The sequence below is a fragment of the Thunnus albacares genome, chromosome 1 (assembly GCF_914725855.1).
Source record: "Thunnus albacares chromosome 1, fThuAlb1.1, whole genome shotgun sequence".
Classification (NCBI taxonomy): Eukaryota; Metazoa; Chordata; class Actinopteri; order Scombriformes; family Scombridae; genus Thunnus; species Thunnus albacares.
Genome location: NC_058106.1, coordinates 35,052,385 through 35,074,592, shown reverse-complemented (window position 1 = coordinate 35,074,592; position 22,208 = coordinate 35,052,385). Strand labels below are relative to the sequence as shown.

The 22,208-nt window shown below is 40.8% G+C and overlaps 1 protein-coding gene and 1 long non-coding RNA gene across 4 annotated transcripts in view; one reads left to right on the top strand and one right to left on the bottom strand.

Moving 5' to 3' along the window:
* Positions 1-22,208, bottom strand: part of pacsin3 (protein kinase C and casein kinase substrate in neurons 3) — a 47,042-nt gene that overhangs the window by 20,287 nt on the left and 4,547 nt on the right. The window contains exons 2-6 of one of the 2 annotated variants that reach the window (XM_044356189.1): positions 16,729-16,793; positions 2,686-2,786; positions 1,495-1,651; positions 862-1,097; positions 331-486 (exon numbers count right to left, since the gene is read on the bottom strand). In XM_044356189.1, coding sequence (XP_044212124.1) covers positions 331-486; positions 862-1,097; positions 1,495-1,651; positions 2,686-2,739 — 603 coding nt within the window. In that variant the 5' untranslated portion in view covers positions 2,740-2,786; positions 16,729-16,793. The remainder of the gene's footprint in view (positions 1-330; positions 487-861; positions 1,098-1,494; positions 1,652-2,685; positions 2,787-16,728; positions 16,794-22,208) is intronic. The other variant, XM_044356199.1, reaches the window with a different exon arrangement.
* LOC122985496 lies at positions 19,729-21,625 on the top strand. Of its 2 annotated transcripts, none has more exons than XR_006404131.1 (3): positions 19,729-20,124; positions 20,724-21,067; positions 21,505-21,625. It is a non-coding gene; the product is annotated as an uncharacterized LOC122985496 (long non-coding RNA). The 2 variants fall into 2 exon arrangements; XR_006404132.1 differs by having other exon boundaries at positions 20,724-21,114; positions 21,502-21,625.

Sequence of the window (22,208 nt, the reverse complement as noted above, 5' to 3'; positions counted from 1 at the left end):
TAAATATCTCTTGGCTGCCTCACGCAGCTGTGTGCTGACTGATACTGAATTTGTCTCAGGATTTCCCTGTTTTTACTTGATCATTTCCCTCTCCAGGACCTGGAGCCACTCTCTGCCTGGAGAGCACAGAGCAGAGGAGACAAGCCCGGTCATGTTACACAGTCAAAAACACACACACACACACACACACACACACACAGGTATGTTTTTCTGGACTCGCTGACACACCCCGACTGGTACAAGTGGAGCTACGCATGGGACTCTGTATGTATGTGTGTATCTGTGTGTGTGTGTGTGTGTGTGTGTGTGTGTGTGCGTGTGTGTTTGTACTTTCTCGGCCTCCTGGCTGCAGCGCTCCACCCGGACCGTGTACTTGCGGACTTCCTCTTGAGACTTGGATGGGTCAGTCTTGGCGTGCGTTTCCCTGGTAACTGCCGTCCACTCCTCCTTCCTGGCCTGATGGTAGCTCTTCTTACTGGACTCCAACTTGACACACACAGAATAAACACACACACTTTTAACACTTTAATTTGCCAGTGACATCAATACAGCACCTGTTACATTCACAATATCTCTTCTTTCTTTAAATGTAGTGATATTTACTCCACAAATGCATCTGATGTAATATCTAAATTTAGGAATATAACACATAATTAACTTTGCTTTAACAGCTAGCATCACTGCTCAATCATAAAGCCATTTCATAATGAGCAGGGCACAAAAAGAAACTGCAAAACATTCCTTCACACACTGTTTAAAATGCAAATATTCACATGAATTTCTCATTTCCGTTGAGTTTTCCTACTGTGCGTTTTAGCTGGTGATGCTCAAACTGATATTTGGGTGCTACTGACCACTCACCTCTTTCAGTTTGCGGACCCAGGGTTTCTGGGCTTTGCGGAAGCCGTCGTCGGCCTCCTTCGTCTCCCTGAAGCCTCCCATCATCTGCCTGTGAAAGGCGTCTTTCTGCCAGTTGCGCATTTTCTCGCTATCTTCTCCCGCCAGCCGCTCCCGCAGCTCCTGATGCAGCTCGCTGAGTCGATCGGCTGCCTGCATGAAGGCGTGCCACGCCTTCTCCAGCGTACCATACTGAGGTCCTGAGGAACAAATATGACAGATACTCTTACCATCCCGTTTAGCTTGAAACAAAAATCCAATAATCCCTGCTAGTTACTTTGTGTGTGATGTGTCAGCAGACAGTTCTTTGGCCTTAATTATGTTTAATTACTGATGGTGCTACCTGACTGAATGAGATGTTTGTAGTCCCAGATTTACATTCAGTGTTTTTCAGCCACTGTTTTGAAATACGTTTACTTTAAAGCAAGCAACAGATGTTTTTCTGAAGGGGGCTGGCTAATTAAGGAGCTCCCTAAAAATGTTTCTCATGTCAAAATAGGGATTCATGCATAGATTAGTTGCAGCTGTTATGTGTTATCTTCCTGTTAGAAGCTGATGCTCTGCTGCAACCTGGACCTCGTTTGATTTTTAACTCGCCTTTCTCCACGACGCCTCTCCACCTCTTGGCCCAGTCGCTCAGCTGCAGAGCGTAGCTCTTCTCTATCTTCGCCCTCTCCTGGAAGCAGCTGACCAGCTCGTTACACAGCCGGTGGCCGTCGTCTACCCGTTTCACCGTCCTCTTGTAGTTTCCCGGCTGCGTAACACACACACACACACAGTGAGAGACAAAACAGAAACAATACTGAAGTGATGCAAGGCACTAAAATCCTCTCTACTGTTCATCAGATGGACTGTTAGTGAAATTATTTGACAACTAAAACACAAAGTATTGAACCCAGAATCACTTTAGGGATCCTTTGACTTTTCAGGTAGCTCCACCAACATGTTCAACACTTCAGTAATCAACTGTTTCATCTATAAAACGGTGGTGGCGGTAAAAAGTGATGTCATCAAACGTCTTTTTTCTTGTTGCTATAATGTAAAACAAGTAAAGGCAGCAAATTCTCACGTTTGAGAAACTGTTTGGCATTTTTGTTTGAAAAGTGACTCAAACGATTAATTGGTTACCAGAAGAGTTGCTGATTAATTATCTGTCAGTCGACTGAGTAATCAAATAATCGCAGCAGCTCTGGTTGAGGTCAGTTTATGACAAGATGCCTCTAAAACATAACGACAGTAATCCTGTCAGCCTCAGCTGCACTGTGAGATCAATGCTACCATGCTAAATGTTAGAAGGTTACCAAACTTCCACGCTAATATCGACGTGGTAAAACATTAGCATGTTAACATAGAAGCAGGTTTATTGGAGTAGTGATGATGTAGAGAGAAAATGAAAGGAGACAAGAGAGGACAGACAGAACAGAGAGGAGCTGAAGGTGTGTAGTTTTTCCAAATGGTGAGCTGTGAAGCCAGCAGTCAGTCAGCAGGGACTCATTATGTGTCTGTGTCTCTATATAAACACTGCAGAGAGCCTCGGTCTCTCATCTGCTCTGATAAACTCATCAAGTACACAAGACAAGACAGAATCCAGACAGTTTCTGGCCCGTTTGCAGATATTGAAACATTACAACCAGCCGTTTGCCAAAGCAACTAATAACTATGAGAATGAGACGCAGGGTTAATTGTTTCTTTAAGGCGTGTTGTGGAGAGGGTTAACAGTCAGGTGATGTCAGCAGTAAGTGTGTGTGTGTGTGTGTGTGTGTGTGTGTGTGTGTGTTCCTGCTTTACCTCCCAGAAGCTGTCAGAGCTCCCCACCTCACTGAGGTCTCCATTGGAAGACATGTTGGGGTCGGCCTTACAGCACGGAATGATGGCGGCTAGAGACGAAACTGGACAGAGAGAGAAAGAAAGAGATGGATGGTCACACACAGAAGGTTATAAATACCTTTCATTACACGCTGCAGGTTATAAAAAACAGCCCTGTTACTGATTGACAATCATACAATGTTGTATTAATCCAACAAACTTCTGTCGACCCACAGAAGAGAACACACTTCATCAGCTCAAGTCGAAACACGACAATCAACAAAAGTGATATGTATCGATCATATCTTTCAGTTCAAAGCTTGTTAATGCAAACTGAACACTAATAAGAAAAGTGAAACAGAAACTGATGACGATGCTCAAAAAGATCATTTCAGTGACTTAGTATTGCATAAGAGCTGCAACTAACAATTATTTCAAGCAATGAATCCAATCGTTTTTATGAATTGATTAATTGTTTAGTCTAAAATATAAGGAAATAGTGCATCATAGTTTTCCATGACTCGAGGTGACGTCTTCAGTTTGCTTGTTTTTTTTGACCTACAGTCCAAAAAAATTATTTTCAATTTACAATTGTAGTAAAAAAAAAAGAGAAAAAGCAGCCTGAACTAGAAAAGCTGGAAACAGACAATGTCAATGTCAAAGTCAATTAACTAATAGATTAAAGGCAGGATGAGTAGGATTTTCCTTAAAAACAACGTATAGACTCATCTCATACAAAAATAATCCCTCTCAGTCATCACTTATGACCCACTAGAAGTGCGTTGTGGTGTCTGTATCTACAGAGACTCTGCCCTCTGCCTTTACTTTCTTATCTTGTTGTATTTGGGACGATTCTGGGTGTCAACCTTTGGGCGGTGGATGTGTAGCCCCCAGCCAATAACAGCATGCAGAAAATGTAGCGGCCGCTTCGTAGATTGTGCTTCTGGTGTCGTTGAGCGGGAGAGGATGGACCAACTTTACATGTGTTTACAAACCGCAACCGACAAATCCTACTCATTCTGCTATTAATTTTTTAAAAACAAGCAATGAATAACTACTTGTTTCAGCACTATATTGCACTTTTATAAAATTGGGGGACTTGCAAGAAAGAGATTTTAGAGAAGAGTAGTCAAAATTAAAGCAGAAGAGGCCTGATGTACTTGATATCGTGACCTTTAGTCTCCAGTATGGGTCACACTCCAAAACCCTTTTCTCTTCAAATCCCACATATATACATCTACTGGGCTGTGTAGTCCTTCCAGTGGATAGTTTACTGATCTTAATACGTAATAACGGCCCTTTATGAATGCTAGTAGTAATAAAAATATAAATTAAATATCTGAATCTGAATGTTGTGATCAAACCCATCGAACCCGTGACCTTCCAGTCTCACTGCTCCACTACAGTCTCATCCTCTGACAAACTGCGGCTCCACGTCAGCCGACTCAGAGAGCTACAGAGTCTTCACCGCTCGCTGCCCACAGGCCTGTTTGCTCCACGCTGCTGCCCAGTTTTCCTCCCGCACACAACTGGACCGTCTGTGTCCGGCAAATAAACACTGATGCCCAGACACACACACACACACATCCGCTCCATTACTGGGGCAGGAATCTGTGTCAGCGAGTCCTCTTCTTCATAAACAATGGATCTCATTCATCGGAAAGAAGACGCACAAACATTTGCACAGAATCATCTCTGATAACAAGTCGCAGATACAAATCATTTCTAACTGTGATGTCTGTTCATGCTCATCAAACCTCAAAACGAGTCCTCTGAATGCTGTCGACACAGAAGATTCAGTCTTTAGAGGATGCCAACCCTTCTGTACCTTTAAGTCCAATCGAAATGACAAAATTATTCTCATCCACCCCATCATTGGGGTCTGGACAGGTCAAACCCAACCCCCCCATTTATTTATATTTAAATAAATGCTTACCTATTGGGTTTTGGTTTTTTCTTCCATTTTAAATTCAGTTGAGCTCTAACATGACTTCTTCAGCTATGCAGCACCGCAGAGAATCTGCTGATGAACTCTGTCCACAGTTCACCATGACCTTACTTCTCTATACATCCACTTCCTCCCTCCTGCCCGCCTATTGGACGAAAACAGTGTTTCAAGGCCAGACAACTTCCTGTAGCAGACACAACAACCTTGGAGGAAAACAACCACTGCTCCAGGCCTGACTGAGTGCAGATTACCCTCCATCTGCAATAAACCAGAACCCTGCTGCTCGACACCGACCACAGACACTGAAGTCTCGTCTCTGTTAAAGCCCCTTTGAAAAAAGCCAGTTAAAGCTCTGCGGCTGCATTGCATTCTGGTCTATCAGTGTAGCAACCTCTGGAGTCTCTGGAGCATCTGCAGATTGAAGACTGTTGAAGAAACTACAAAAGAAATAATCACGTTATACTCTACGTTTCTATTTTAGAAATCTAGAAACCGTGTTTTCGCTCACTGAATGATTCACTCTGATCAGTTCTACTTTGCAACATCTGAGCTGTTTATCAAACTAAAAACTTCTTGCAGGTTCCAGATATAGCTACAGCTTATGTTTATTGTTATTATCAATTCATTTGTCAATTATTTTCTCTATTGATGGATTAGTTGTTTGGTCCATAAAATGTCAGAAAATGGTGAAAAATTCACTGTTTCCAGCCCAATGAGACGTCACATTTGAGGAGCTGGAATCAGAGATTTTTTATATTTGTTTTTTTTGAAAAAAATAGTCAAAATATATCAATCAATTATCAAAAAAGTTGGCCATTAACTTTATAGTAACTAATCAACTAATCATTGCAGCTCCAGTTCCAATAGTCGGTTCCATTTTGGATCCAGTTTGCAGTCTGGAAAATATCCGGATTTGTCAAACTAACAAATCTCTTATTGAACCTTTTATCTCTTGTGAAAGAAAATTGAATAGTAGGTTATCATTTTATAAATCTTTGGTATATATGTTACAAATGTGTTTAAACTAAGGAGTTGATGTTTGTTATCAACTGAATGTGATGTACTGTCATTGTCATTTTGTGGACACATGTTGGTGAAGCGATCCTTCTCCTAGGCTTGTTGAACTCTTGAACCTGTTTCTATCTGAAGACTGCTTCCTGACCTGTGGGGTTAGCTCGAGATATCTTTGTCTTAAGCCTACTCTGTTTTAGAGACTGTGTGGATCATGAGGTACCTAGACAAGCTAAAGTTGAAGGATTGCTGCCATGTTTGAAGTTATTGATTGACCATGAGGTCTCCGTTAGATCATATGATCATTGTTTGTCTTGTTTGTAAGAAGGTGTAACAGTTTGTGGAAGTGTCCATTTAGGAACCAGACTGTTTTTAGCTTTGCTTCTGGAGAGGTATAAAGCTGTCTAGTTTGGGTTCACAATCTTTAGAGAAACGGCTGTCTGAACAACATGCTTTCTCTCCAAAAATACAAGATGATTGTATTTTTCTTTGAGTTTGGACATCTGATGGTGTGATGGATTGTACAGTGTCTACAACTGCTTCAACAAGTAACAATGTTTAATGCTTTCTTTCTGTCTTTATGTGCCTCTTTCTGAAGAAAATTTCCACAACACTCTCCTCACTGTTTTTCATCATTAAGAGCAACACATACAGCAACACATAATGTAGGGAGCAGCTTTTCGTTTGTAGTCGCTGTCTCTGGTTAAAATAGTCGCTGCATCTTTGAGTTGTAGTCATTTTAACCTTTTTACTTGCATTTTAATGACCACACAGCTGAGCTAGTGGTATTGTTGACCTGATAAGATTCGATATGTGTATTCAATACTTGATTGAAATTTGGAAAAAAATGCTTTCAAAACCCATCCCTGCTTGCAGGTGAATAATAAACATCTTCCAATAACGGTGCTGACATTCTGGGAGGCTTTCAACATGAAACAAATGGAGGAAATGTTGGGCTAAAAGTTAACACAGCAAATGGGAGCAGATCAGAAAACAGGAGGGAGGCTTCTTACTAAAATACTGTAACATCAGATCAGATGAATGCAGAAGAAGGGACGAGCGCTAACATGTGCCACTTGCTAACGTTGAATACAAGAGATGAGGTCTAAAACGTATTTGTGGGTGTGTCTGCGTATGGGTGTGTTGTGTCTGAGGGGATGAGTGACATTCAAGATTAAACGCTGACGCTCAGCGACACAAAAGCACGACATCACACCTCTCAGACGCTGTACCTAATCCCCCTTTGAGACAGCTGAGCTCTAATTTCCTCTCCACACTGTACAGACCGGACAGCACAAGGAGGAAGCAACAGAAGGACGACAGTGTGTTTGTATGTGTGTGTGTGTGTGTGTGTGGGTGTCACAGGTGAGTGGAAAGTATGCTAGCAGCGTAGGAATCTGCCACCAGCATGCTAGAACATGAGGGAGTATGAGAAAACTGACTTTGCCATGGATCGCTAATTACTGCTCCTACTTCCTACAGGACAGCAATGTGTGTGTGTTTGTGTGGGAAAGAGAAAGAGAGAGAGAGAGAGAGAGAGAGATTATCTGGGTGCGGCTCTTTGAGAGCAAGTAGGTTTGGCTGCTTAGACTTGTATTACCTCTACAGTATACCTGCTGTAAGTGTGCAGACGCTGACCATGAAAGTCAACAGAGAGTTCACCGCAAAGTGCGTTATGTAACATGTGTCTTCACAGAAAACGCCCACTTAACCACAGTTTCACAAGAAAACACTGTCATGGTCTACCAGGTGCAAAACACAAACAGCTCTGTATTACCAATCCTGGGGCTGGATCATTGAAGCACAGAAATGATCCTGTGTATGTCGCTGTGTAAATTTAGCCTTAAAAGAATTGACGCCATTTCTGATCTCAAGTATTTTAAATCTTAGTTTAGTCCAAAGGAAACAAGAATAAAAGTCTACAGCAATGTACATTAACACGCTCACAATGACAATGCTAATATGCTGATGTTTAGCACGTAATATTGTCTTCACCATCTCAGTTTAGCGTATTAGCATGCTAACATTTGCTGCTCAACACAAACTAGAGCGAGGCTAGGAGAAAAGTAACAGGATCAGTTTATCTTGAGGGGGACGTCAATGTTTGTACTAGATTTCATGAAAAACCATCCAATAACTGTCGAGAAATTTCACTGAAAACCAAAAATGTCAACCTCATGGTGGCAGATCAACAAAGTCAGTAGAATTCATCCTCTGGAAAAAAATAATGTCTGTACAAAATTTAGTGGCAGTTCTTCCCATAGAAGTTCAGATATTTCAATCTGGACCAAAACGGTGCCCCACTGACTGACCAACCAACACTGCCACCCCTCGAGCCATGCCACTAGCATGGCTAGAGAAGCTACTAAATGCATTTGAAAGCTCTCAGATTAAAGGGCAAGTGTCTAGGATTTAGATCTAGCAGTGAGGTTGCAGATTGCAACTAACTGAATAACCCTCACCCTCCCCTTCCAAGCATATAGGAGAAAGTATGTCAGCTGCGAAACACATAAAAAACATAAGAGGCTCTCTCTGGATCCAGTATTTGGTTTGTCTGTTCTGGGCTACTGTAGAAACACGGCGGTGCAACATGGAAGAGGACCTGCTCCCTATGCAGATATAAAGGGCTCATTCTACGGTAACAGAAACACAGTGATTCTTATTTCCAGGTGATTATACACTAATTAAAACATTCTTATGAATATTATATTTCATTTCTGCCAAGTCCGTTCCATTAGATGCCACTAAATTCTACACACTGGACCTTTAAAATCTATAATTTTTAACACCTTGAGCTTACTAGCAAAATTGTGCAGTGAGAATGTCTCAAGAAGATTGCAAACTAGACAGCTAGGTAAGCTACCAGTCTTCTATGACCACAGTATTCATGTTCATTGTTATGCAGATGACTTACAGCTTTACATTTCTGCCTCATCTGACAATCTGAGCCCTGACGTTGACAAGCTTGTAAATTACGTTTCAGATATCAGTGAGTGTTTGGATCTAAATTAACTACTATTAATTATTAATTGATTTCTAAGAGACTTCGAAGAGGATTTACTGTTTTTCTCCTTAAAAAGGGAACAAGATTTCAATTATCAACTGCAACGGTAAGGCATAAAGTCAGAGCGTCTTTATGTATAATACTTACGCTACTATGTTTGTTTACTTCACATTTGCTAGGTTGTAAATATGAAACTGAGAGACATTTACAGTTCACTGACTTCTCTGGTGCTTTGTTCTCTGATGCCTCCGTTATCAGACCCACACTGACACACAGCACTCAGTGTCTGTTAGAAATTAAGCAAGATCACACCAAGAGAGTCCCAGGTGTATACATATATATATATATATATATATATGTGTGTGGGTGTCTTCAGCAGTCACACGATAACTAAAGCCAGAAGTAGAGGGATTAGACTCTGTCTGACACAGACACACCTAATTAGCTGGATAAAGAACCCTGAGCTGAATACTGAATGGCTGCAGTCATCTTAAAATACAACAAAATTGTATCAGCATTAAACAAAATCTCTCTGGGCTATAAACTCACTGTTAAGATGACAGGCAGGCAGATGGAAAAGCTAAAAAGATTAAATATTCTGGAAATGACTCAAATCTGTGACAGGTTTTAAAAAATGTGGATCAGAAATGGATGAAGTGTAAAGTGAGGCTGGTCTGGTCTTGTTTCTGCCTGATGTCTAAAATGTAAATGTTGAAATCATGTCATTACAATGTGCACAACGAGCTTGTTTTCATGCAAATTGTAATGTATGTAGATGATAGCTGGCTACATTTGTTGTCTCAAAAACTGTGACATGAACAGTTGAGCTGGATTTATTGTTGACGCTAGGGGTTAACGGGAGAACTACAGTAGATGAAATACAAATGACATATCCATTATGTTTTCCAGATGGTTCTGCATCATTTGAGGTTTCACTAGCCCTCTTTTAAATCACATCAACTCATTGTGCTCTTTTTTTTCTGCAATGGTTTAATGGTTTCTCTTGATGAGCCCAACTACTAATATCCTCGCAACAGAAGTGGATGGAAACACTCATTAATCCACAGTGGCTGATGACTTTGCTTATGAGACATCATCCCTCCCATTACCCTGTGTGAGAGTGTTTTTGTGCATGTGTGTGTATTTTCTGAGGATGTTTACAATCTCCTGGTCAATGATCGTAAACTTGGGTTCAGTCCCCTCAGTTTAACTCCACACAGTCTCTTACACACCATGCAGAACCTCAGACTGTCCTGGAGGTCAGGGACCTGCTGGAGCTGTAGATAATATGGTTAGGAGGGGGGGCAGAGGTTTGGGGTGACATACAGGAGTATGTTTAAGGACATAAGCATCAGTGTGACAATCTAAAGGTGATAAATTATCCTCTGTGAGAGATGAGCTGGAGGACGACGGGTCTGTTGATCACAGTTTATCAGGGTCATCACTTCTAAATACTCACACACGGGCCTTGATGGGAGATAACGAAGTCTTAAAAAAAAAAAAAAAAACTAAATATGTGGACTGCTTAAATTTTGCAATAGAGGTTTCAGATTCAAGCCAATATCTCGTGTTTCCACCAGAATCCTACTCCTATGACACAAAGAAGACAGAGGCCAAAGTTTTATCAAAATGTTGAAGGAGTTTGTTTAATTTCTGATATAAATACCAATCTGATATTCAAGTTTCCCTCTTTAGAATCTACTACGTTATTAATGAGACACTCATACACATCTAGCTTAACAACAACGCATGGAATGTCAAATATTTAATAAACAACAAAAGCAGAATTTACTGTTGGAATATTTTGATGCATTTCAAACAAAACTGACCAGCTTGCTTGATGTAGAACAACGGAGAAATGTTTGTTTAGCAGTGTGAATATCCAGATGTTCAGTTAATCTGTGTTTTCAACCACCCGGATTATCTCGAGATCTGGGATTTATAAGGGAAAAATGACAACTACCTGTCATTTGAAATGGTGACCGAGGATAATATGGACTTGGACTGACTCCCTTCATGGATTTGACTGCAGGAAATGCCCACAAGCTGTTTTATTAGCCATGTTTTCATTTTACAACCCGTTTTACAGCTCAGCTGTGATGGGGCATCTGTGATCTTAAGAACATACTCAAGAATCATTAAAACTTTCACAAATTATCAAAACCTTCCTTCATCAAAAACTACTTTTATCTCACAAACATTAGAGTCAAACTGGCCCCTGATCTCATTTCCATCTAGTCCGTTAAGTATTTGAAAGAATCCAAAAGCTACAGGTTGGTCCTTGATCCAAAACAGGCCTGTGGACTGTCAGGCCTCACCGACAAAAGACAGGAGCGCCGTTGAAAGAGGGCAGAGGGAACGGGAGGAACAAGGAGTGATAAACTGAAAGACGAGAGGAGAGAGCGAGAGGCATGTGGCGGATGAGCGACGAGATGAGGGAAAAAGCAGGAGAAGACAGACTGGGTTTGGGATGAGATGAGTGGTGTTTTCCTCTCTGTGGAATACAAATGTGAAACAGACACATCTATACGCTCCCTCGCTGGAAAACAGAGAGTTTACAAGCTAAAAAGAAACACAGCAGGACAGTAAGAAGGAGGAGGAGGAGGAGGAGGAGGTTTGATAGCAAAACAACACACACAAGCGCCGTCTGATGTGGTTTCTGTAACACAGCAACACTACACGGGCTTAAAAGGGCATGTGGAGCTGGTTTGTCGAGCTCAAATCGATGATGTAGAAGCGCATGTGTGCGTGAAATACAGATGCAGTCGCACACAAAACACACACACAAGCGCCAGCCGAATAAATAAATCAAATATCAAATGACATTCATAACAAAAACCTCCATTTTTCTTTGTGCTTGTGTACTGAGGTGTGGCTGTCTCACCACCAAGACTTTAACACCAGTCATTTTATCTCGTAGACCTGTGTAATAAAGGAATACTCCACCAAAAATCAATCTTTTGAGTGTCAAAAAGGTCCGCTGGTTGTGCTCATTTCACTTATTTTATCCTTTATTTTATCCTTATTGAGATCAACATTTCCTTTTACAGTACAAGCAGAGGCAAAACTCATTGAAATGCACAGCAAATAATTTACATACACAGAACAGTGGCTCCACATTAAGATAAACACTGACGGATGTTTGGACGGTTGGGACAAACAACAAGTGTAGACGATAAGTTGTAAGTTGACTCACATAAACAACAACTCTTAACTACTGTATCTATCTTACTTTCTACAGGAAACTATCAGCCTTTAATGCAGCTCCGTGTTGACTGAAAATGCCATCGAAACCAAACAGAAAACAGCTAACGTGAACATGACGTCACACTGAATAAAGAAGAGGAAACAAAATGCCAATTCTGATTATCAGAATCCAGCCATGACTCTGCTTCTTCATGTGAATCCGTTGTAACTGCAGTGAATCCAAGCGGGACTACAGCCGCCATCCTCTGTGAAGGAGCAAGCTACAAACTTTTCAGAGCCACGTTTCAAGCTTACAGACAATGATACTACAAAGATAGATTTTCAGTGGAGTTGTCCTTTAAATGCTGTGGTTGTATCTGTGTTTAATGCCTCAGATTTCTGTTGGCACAAAACTTTTCCAATGTTTGTCTTTGTGAAGTCAAAACAGACATTTTTTTTTGCAGCTACAAATCAGTGGTACAGCTGTAGCTCTGTAGTCCAAACTACCATAACAAATACCAGTATTTCTGCACCCAGTTGGCTGCCAGTTAAGTGACAATAAACACATGGAAAAACCACAAATGATTCAGTCATTTCCCATTCAATGTACACTATGATTTACACCACTATTTATGTCTTAGTTTACTTCTTTTTTTGGCTGGACCAGACACGGACCAGCCCTATAACTCTGAATGTCTGTCTGTCACTGACTGACTGACTGACTGAGTGATGAAGTTACACCATTAATCAGCTGGCCTAGTGTTTTGAGTTTTAAAAACACACATTTACCGACGGAAGCTTCTACATACAACGATACGATACAAGGAGATGCAACGGATCCATTTTACCAGCCTGCACAGTGGCTAGTAGCTAGTTAGCATGGCTATTATCGTTAGCATAGCCGTACCGTGCTGTGTGAAGCCCATAGACTGTACAAAAATAAGGTGTAACGGTTTAACAGCATTATGCTGGTGGGCAGGTGACAGGTGTGTTTAAGCTGGCAGATTGTTAGCCTAGCATGCTAATCCTACGTAAACACACGGATGAGACCATATGTTAGCAGATATCCGCAGATAGACACAGATGAAAGAGCAGGGGGGGAGTTAACAGATAATTAGAATAGTTATAATTAAAATTAAAATACGTTTTCTTTCAAACATCCCAAGATATGAGTGGAAAGTATTGTTCTGCAAATACATTTATCCTCCTTTTTTCTGACCACACATTACTTAATCATGTCATGTGATGCTACTTCAGTAAACTTTCACGACAAATATTACTGGGACCACTACAAAAAAATTGCAGATGCACATTTAATATCCAGGAATTAGCATTATAGACACAACCACTGACTATCCCTGTAACAAACTGGCCACAATTTTGCATGTTGACCTTACACAGTCCCGCTAGGTTTTGACCTAATCTTGTTTAATATGACCAGACATCTCAGTTCACAAGCACAAACAGGATCAGAGACATGAAATACTGTCAATCACGTCATTTAATACACAACCTGGAGAGATCTGCAGCTACTTTATGCTTGTTGAAGAGGTGCGTGATGGGGACAGAGACACAGAGAGACAACAGGGCGAGGCAGAAGGAGATCCTGGTTGTTGGTTTAGAGAGAAGTGGGTCAGGCCACAGAGAGGAGGAGGAGGAGGAGGAGGAGGAGGGGAGGGTGGGGGGAGAGAGACCAGCTGAGGGAGGGATGAGGAGGAGGGAGTGACGGATAGAGAGGCAGGTCCAGGTCTCATAAGCTCAACTGGAAAACTCACGGTCATTAATCTGATTAATGTACACCAACAGTTTCCCTGCAGCCGAGCTCGGCCTATACGCGTCTACATATCAAGCACGTGGAGGCCTACAACAGCATTAGCCTGTAAGCTCCTCGGCTACGTCTGCATTCCAGCAGCAGTACTTGTGAGTATATGTAGGTGCACATCAGGGCCTAGAGGCATCTATAAACAGAAGCACTTTAAGATACTTTTTTTTTGCTCAAGCTGCTGTTACTCTGCCAACAGCTGGCTGTATATCAGAGCCTGAGAAACAGCTGTGTACCAGAGTGCTGCTGTGTCTCTTTCCACAATGAAACTCAGAAACTCACTGTTTAGAGGAAAAAGAAAGAAAAAAAAAAGATAACCATGCTCAAAGCCATTACAACATGATTGCTATTGACAAAAATAAACCATATTATGGGTTACTTTGAAAGCCATCATCATGCTTTGTTTTCAAGAAACATCCATCTGTCACTCGAAATGGCGACTGAGGCAAGTCAGGAAGTAAAATCTCTTTAAAAAACAGTTTGTAAATGTAAATGTGGTGTTTTGGAAAGAATCCCTCCTTGGATGAGCATGGAGAAGTGCCCACAAGCTGTTTTATTAGCCTTGTTTCCATGTTACAACCCACTCTGGTGTTTGGCTTAGCTGTAGCTGAAGCTTCACTAAAATGCCAACAGGACTCAATTCTCACTGCTTTCTCCAGCCCTGGTGTCGTCACAAATGTGAGGTTAACACACACACGCACACGTCGAATGAGAAGACTGAGAACATGCCAAGAGGAGGAAACATAAAGTCATACACCATCATCATGCTCGAGACTAAAATATCATCCGAAAATGTTCTCAGACTGCTGTCGTATGCAGCAATTCTGTCAAACCAAAAACAGATCGCACTGTTAACTAAAACTAATCAGTTTTGACTCCCAAAAGGCACAAATTTTATTTAATTACAAGCCAGAAGGCATAATTAAACTGTCACGTCTCAACTGCTGCCTGAACATGTCGACAAGCCTTTAATTTAAAAAAAATATCCTTCTGCATTACTCTGATAATTAAAGGAATAGTTCAACATTTTGGGAAATACGCTTACTTGCTTTTTTCCCCCCAACAGTTACCACTCTCATATCTGCATGTTAAAGGATGTGGGTGCTACATATCACAACCTCTTGACTTTCTACTACATTATACATTTCTCAAAAAACTTCAGTACAAAGTCAAGAGGTTGATATGTAGCACAACAAGCTAGCAAAGCATTCCTGCACATGCTCAGTAGCGTCTGCCTTATACAGAACTACTCTCCAGAGACTGAAAATGTGATCGATTGTGAGTTATTAGTGTTTAAAGCCATTTCTTAACAAACTAACGTGTTTGTGACAAAGCAACATGTCACCCAGTGCAGCGGTGTGGCTCACTGATGTATTTTTAATAGTTTTTGGACAACAATAAAGATCTACGGCACAGAGGAATAAGATATATCAGGCTTTGGATACACACACAATACTTGTAAGTAGGATCAATTGATTGCACACTAAGAAAAATATATTAATCACCTGCCTTATCCTTTAAACATGAAGCTATATCCAACGGCTGGTTAGCTTAGCATAGCCCAAAGACTACAAACACTGAGCCTGGCTCTATCCAAAAGGTAAAAAAAAAAAAAATCTACCTACCAGCACCTATAAAGATCAGATTAGATTAGACTTAAGTGTTTAGAGAACGTTACTCCAACCAGGCATTTGCTTATCTTTAGGATTTTCTAGGTGTGTTACTTTTTTTTTTAATTTAGGAGGTCTATATTTGCATTTTATACTACATCTTTCAGAAAAACCTTTACATTTTTTGCACCATGAACTGATTTTGTAGCTTTCACTCCAATGTTTTTGGGGGTTTTTTTTGTGGGTGTATCAAAACTGTGAATCCTATATCATGTATCGTACTGACTCTATCATTGCAACCCTGATACTCAATGTTTCCGTTAAATGACATCCACAGCAGATAAGCTATCTGGTGAGTCACAGTCAAAACAGACAAGACTCAGATTCCCAACCAGGAACTGCACATTTCACCAAAACCTGTTCCACGTATAATTAAAACAGAAGTAAATTGAAAATATGTGAAACAGAAACATCTCCTGCTGATTGTGAAGATAAACGTATTCACTACTACTAGCAGACAACAGTTTCACTCTGCTCGCTGTGAACTGACAGGGCTTAAGAGACATCTGCTTGAGACAGATGTCAGTTTAAAAAAAGGAGCACAATAGATGAAGGATAGCTCTCTGCAGACATCGACATCAATCCTTCTGATTAGACAAACGCGACATGCTGCGCCGTCTTTGCTTTGACTTCTGATTTTCAAACTGGAAAACCGCTGCAGCTGTTTCATAACGGAAACATCAGGTTTTTCCTATCCTACATGTTTGACATACGGGAAGGTCATAAATGTGTAGAATTCCTGATCTCTTAATTTATACTTTCAACATCTGGTTTAAATACTTGTTCACAATGTTTTGGTTTTGAGTCACAAACTTGCTGTACTTCAATGATTAGTGCGTCATGAAGCTGGTCAGGTTCAATCACATCTCAAAAGGATGTTTTTTTTACTTAAAAGCTTACAAGTAGTAGCTGTGTGTCACTGTTAAACCAAAATGTTGGATTCAAAACGCAGAAAGCTATTCGGTGAATCATAAGGCTGGTCTACTCATGAGGTGTTTCAGCTGCGCTTTTCAGTCGCCTGACATCACGCAGGCTGTGTAACGTCCACGTTTCACTCGCATTTTAAGCACATTTTTCCACTGCAAGTGTATTTTCTTCTGTTTTACATGTAAGTATGGTGATAGCGTGTTGCACCCTGAACAAATGCGGCTGACCGACACTAAGTGCTGTGCCTGAACGCATCCTGAGTGGACAGACGGAGGATTGAAGCTGCTGCTGCTGTTTTTACTACGCAGTATTAGAGCTGATGTTAAATAACTGCATCACAATAAGCATGATTACATACAGTGAACATACAGCAGAAATAACACACAAACCACATGTTGCACAGAACCAACACAAGTCAGCCAGAAGGGAAGAGCCCAAGAGTGACAGCAGAACTTACCTTCTCAGAGACGAAAAACAGAGACGGACAGACGTCCAAACAGAAGACAGCCTTTGTCTCCGGGCCTGAGAGAGAGAGAGAGAGAGAGAGAGAGAGAGAGAGAGAGAGAGAGAGAGAGAGAGAGAGAGAGAGGGACAGACGGAGAGGAAGAAGGATCCCTCAGGAGCAGATGCGACAGCAAAGGGGAAAACACAGAGAGGATTGTTAAACAGCGGTGCAGCCAGCAGCATGCGGTTAGATCTCCCTGCAGACAGGCGCTGGTTCAGGAAGCTGGACGAGCTGCCTGTTATAAGGCTCGGCGCTGGCTGGAAGGTGGCACATTCTGGGAGTCTCGGTGAAATGCCACACAAGGAGCCTGTAGTGGAAGTCTAATAAAACAGCAGGAGACCAGCGGCCCCTATAAGAGGAGGTCAGAGCAGTTAGCTCACACCTCTAAAATTACCTGCCGAGGCAATGAGTTGGGAGGGAGGTGTCATGTTTAAAAAGACCACATTAGTGATTTTACGTCAGTCAATTTACTGCAAATCTCATCTCGACAGATTCACATCAGATTTTTCAGTGTTTTTCTCAAGATTTCTGCTTTTATTCTTACATTTTCTTACAGATTTGGGGGCACCGTTTTCAAATCAGTCCCCTCTTACAACTACATACACACAATTATAAATGAAAATAAAAGCAAACTCTGATGGATCATCCATCTCAAACATGTTTCCAGTCCGTGCAAGTTCATTTTAACACTGTTGTTAAATGAAAGGATGCCAATATCTGCCTGGAAGACAGAAAAATCTGCACCACTGTAATTGATGTCTGTATTATGTGTAGTAAATGGGGCTAAAACAGTGGTAGTCTAAGTCTAAACCAATGGGGAGGCAATCTCTGGGCATTGACTTTGTGCCAAACTGAGGCGTCTGACGTCTAAACTATAAGTCAGACCACTTTCAAACCTGAATCAATGGATTGGCGACGAAAATTCCTACTAAAAAGTGATTTTTAAATGTAAGATTTGGCCAAAGTCATGGGATTTATGAAGATATTTCCACTAGAAGACTGCTCTGAAATCCTGCTCTCAATGTGACAGGGAGAAGGAGGGAAGAACGGCGGGGGATGGGAGTGACAGTTGAACGTAGCTCAGTTTTATAGGATATAGCAGAAAGGTCTATATACTTACAGTACATTATATATAAACTTTATATGACGTTTGGGGTTATTATCATTTATTTTACATTTTACAGTCCCCTCTTACAACTACATACACACAATTATAAATGAAAATAAAAGCAAACTCTGATGGATCATCCATCTCAAACATGTTTCCAGTCAAGTTCATTTTAACACTGTTGTTAAATGAAAGGATGCCAATATCTGCCTGGAAGACAGAAAAATCTGCACCACTGTAATTGATGTCTGTATTATGTGTAGTAAATGGGACTAAAACATGCAAAAAACAGCGGTAGTCTCCTTTTAACCCTTTCATGCATAGTGGTCACTACAGCGGACAGCTATTCAAAAGCAGTTTTCTTAGATATGCATGGAGGTTTTGATGGTATAGTTGCACATCAGACACCACATGTTTAAAAAAAATGAAGTTCAAATATATTTTTCATGCCTAAAGGGGAATAAAAACACTTAGGAAAAAAATCCTGACTGAGGTTATCATAATTCTTGCATGAAAGGGTTAATTTGCTTGTAGTAAATAATAAGGTTTCATCTTTTATGAACCCAAACTGACACAAAATCTGGCTTCAAGTGGGGCTGCATGATGTTGAGAAAATATGCGATGTGTAATTAAATTGCTAGATATTTGATAAAAACATTTAAATGTATAGTTAAGACAATGCAGTTCAAGGGGGCGGGCCTACGAGCAGGTTTTGTGACAATATTTGGAGCCAATCGTCATCACAAGCGTGATGTGGAAACTTGAAGCCTCCAGTGCGACATCTCGTTTGCATTAATTAAACTTTTAAATTGAAAAATATTTGCGTGAACTGATGAACTTTTCAGTGAGGAAGGAGGAGAAGGAAGGAAGGAAGGAGATGTAATTTTAAGGATTTTTTTTTTTTTTTTTACAAGGTAACTGAACACTTTCGGTGGAAAAACATGTCAAATACAATTTATTATTCCAAGCAGATGATTTTTATATGTCCTAAAAACATGTCTGGAGGGGATCTTTAAATTTCCAACACAGTCATGATGACGCAAAATATGTTGAATAATAAAACATAAAACATCTTGCAGTCTTATTGGGAAAATAAACTTTGTACTGCAGAGTTTTTGCTTTGGTTTCAATAGTGATCCAGACTCGGGATTTTCATCATTAGAGAACTATAAATTTATACTTAGAACTACTGAAATAGTTTCTGATAATCTGCTTCCACTCGTCTGTATTCAGACCATAATGACATTTAGATAGAAACGTTCTAAACTGCTGTTTTATTTCACATCAGCTCCGCTTTTTAATGTCGACTGTTTCACGACCCAGAGCCGAGAATCTCCCACAAAGCCTCTTCTCTCCAAAACAGCGGTGAGTAATGAACACAACAGCAAATAATGCGACACATACACATAAGCACATAAGCTGCTTCATGCCATGAGGTTAGATATGAGAGAGCAGTGAGAGCGCAGAGGAAGCGAGGTATGAAGACAGACCTGTTTCAAGAAAACCAAAAGCAAAACATTCACTTACTTTATCTGTCATTCACTGCAATTATGTATCGACTGTGACTGACAGTGATTTATGACATCATTACCTGCTGTCGACCTGATAAAAACAAATGCGGTGAAATGTTCTGGCTTCAAAAAAATTAATGTAAAAAGCTTTGAATCAAATGAAAATGACAACAGGATCACGTTTAATACTGTAATTCTGCAAAATCCTTATTTTTTCACCTTCTATGATAATAAAGATTGTCTAATTCTTATATTGTTTATTTAAGACTTGGTCTTGAATCCAATTAATAGGAAACAGAAAATATAATGACATGTTATCTGGGATATTGGGTGTTGCAATACTGTGATAAAGCTTAAATTTCATCATTTACAGATCATACACTCACTGAGCACTTCTTTAGGAACACCTGTACACCTGCTTATTAATGCAATTATCCAATCAGCCAATCATGTGCCAGCAGTGTAATGCATAGAGACAGAACGCGACTAAGTCCCGCCCACCCCAGAGGGGAAAACAGTTCAAAAATACCTAAAAGCTGCCGTGCGGTGGGATCCACTACCGACAGAACCCAGAGCTAACTTTTTATAAGCTGCCGAACAGCAAAACTGAACCTTTAAGAAAACAAAAGTGGATGCAGGACTGTGTTTGCCGTGTGGTTGGTGAGACACAAACCTGACAGCCTGAAGCTCCAAAACCTCCATAAAATTGAACAGCTGTTTAATTGAAAGGTATTAAGTGTTTGTAATAGACGTTTAAAATCACAGAATAGTTAACCTGCAGCCTGAAATGACTGCATGTCTGCGCGTCTAATTTCCCGCCTTTGTTAACAAGCTGTAGTTATCAGCTGTGGAAAGTGTCATACCAGCCTGTTTGCTACGCAGCTGTGTCATCTCTACTGCAGACGTGATGTCAGCTCTCACATTCATGTATATCATAATATAAACAGGTTTCAGCATATGCTATAAGCTACCTTTTCCTCTCTGGTAGACATATGGGGCTAAAATAATCCTTTGCTTGCTAGCTACAGGCATTTTGTTAGCATTTCAGCCATTGGTTGCATATTATAGCACTGACTGTTTTCCCCTCTGGTGGGTGTGGTGTTCAGAGTATAACATGTTGTGTTCTGTCTCTATACAGTCATGCAGATACAGGTCAGGAGCTTCAGAGCTGCAGCTATTAGTCAGCTACTCCATTAGTAGCCAACTATTAAATTAATCAGCAACTATTTTGATAATTGAATAGTCATTCTGAGTCATTTTTAAGGAAAAAAAAGTCCAAATTCTCTGGTTTCAGCTTCTCAAATGTGAATATTTTATGGTTTCTTTAGTCATCTGGGACAAAGATGAAAGATAACCTCTCTTTACAACTGTGCTGAGCAGAAAAGCATCTCAGAACTTGGAAGCTCGCGTCGGGTGGGCTACAAGAGCAGAAGACCAAAGCGGGTTCCACTGCTGTCAGCCAAGAACAGAAACCTGAGGCTGCAGTGAGAGCAGACTCACCAAAAACTGGACAGTTGAAGACTGGAAAAACAAAGCCTGGTCTGACGAATCTCGATTTCTGCTGAGGCACGCAGATAGTAGGGTCAGAATTTGGCATCAACAGCATGAATCCATGGACCCAACCTGCCTTGTGTCAACAGTCCAGACTGCTGCTGCTGCTGCTGGTGTAACGGTGTGGGGGAATGTTTTCTTGGCACACTTCTGGCCCCTTAATACCAAGTAATCATTGTCTGAATGTCACAGCCTCTCTGGAGTGTTGTTGCATCCCTTTATGGCCACAATTTACCCATCTTCTAATGGATACTTCCAGCATGATAATGCATCATGTCTCAAACTAGTTTAATGAACATGACAGTGAGTTCAGTGTATTTCTGACCTGAATCCAACAGAACACCATCATATCCACATGATTATTAGTGACAGTTTTCAAAGGATTCTTGTCAATATCCAAATGTGAAAGCACCTGTACTTGCACCTGCAGTATCAAATTACTGACAACATTCATGAAAACCTGTTGCAGTTATTTGATATTGTGTGACTCAAATGCAAATGATCCAATGTCAACTTTTCACACTCCTACTGGCGCTGATCTCATTTCTCTGACAGCAGGTCCGCCTCCGCCGAGGCTCCGCGTCAAACCGACGACTAACCATGTGACGGCTCTCCGGCAGAGGCGAGGCGAGGAACAGAAAACAAAACGAAAGCGGATCACAGGGGAGGCGGAGTACAGCGAGGCCAGAGACTGAGTCAAGAAAGGGACAGCTCAGCCTTGTTCCCACACACGCACAGCTGTTCTCTCAGCTCGTTTCTAACCATAACCACATCACTGAGGCCATGTTGGGCCAGGACTGCCTCCATGCCAGCTCTGCACCGAGCTCTGCAGCCTGCAAGCAGGATCCTGTTTTGCACGTGGCATGCAGCAGAGCCAAAGATTAACCCAGAACCTGCCGTTCACATTCACCTCCAGTGTGACTGTATGACAGCTCGCTTTGCTCAGAACTCCCAGGATTTATGGTCTCTGACAAAATATAACTTTAGCTTAAGTTCTTAAAGATATGAACAAGGCTGCAACTAACGATTGTTTTCATTAATTGAATCAATTGTCTATAAAATGTCTGTAAAAAGCTTCTTCAAATGTCTTCTCTTACCTGATCAACAGTCTAAAATCTAAAAAATATTACATTTTCTATCATGTATGACACAGAAAAGCTTCAAATCATCACATTCGAGAAGCTAAAACCAACAAAATGTTAATATTTTTGCTTTAAAAAAATTTGTGAAACAGTCACTGAATCAACAAAATATTTGCTGAT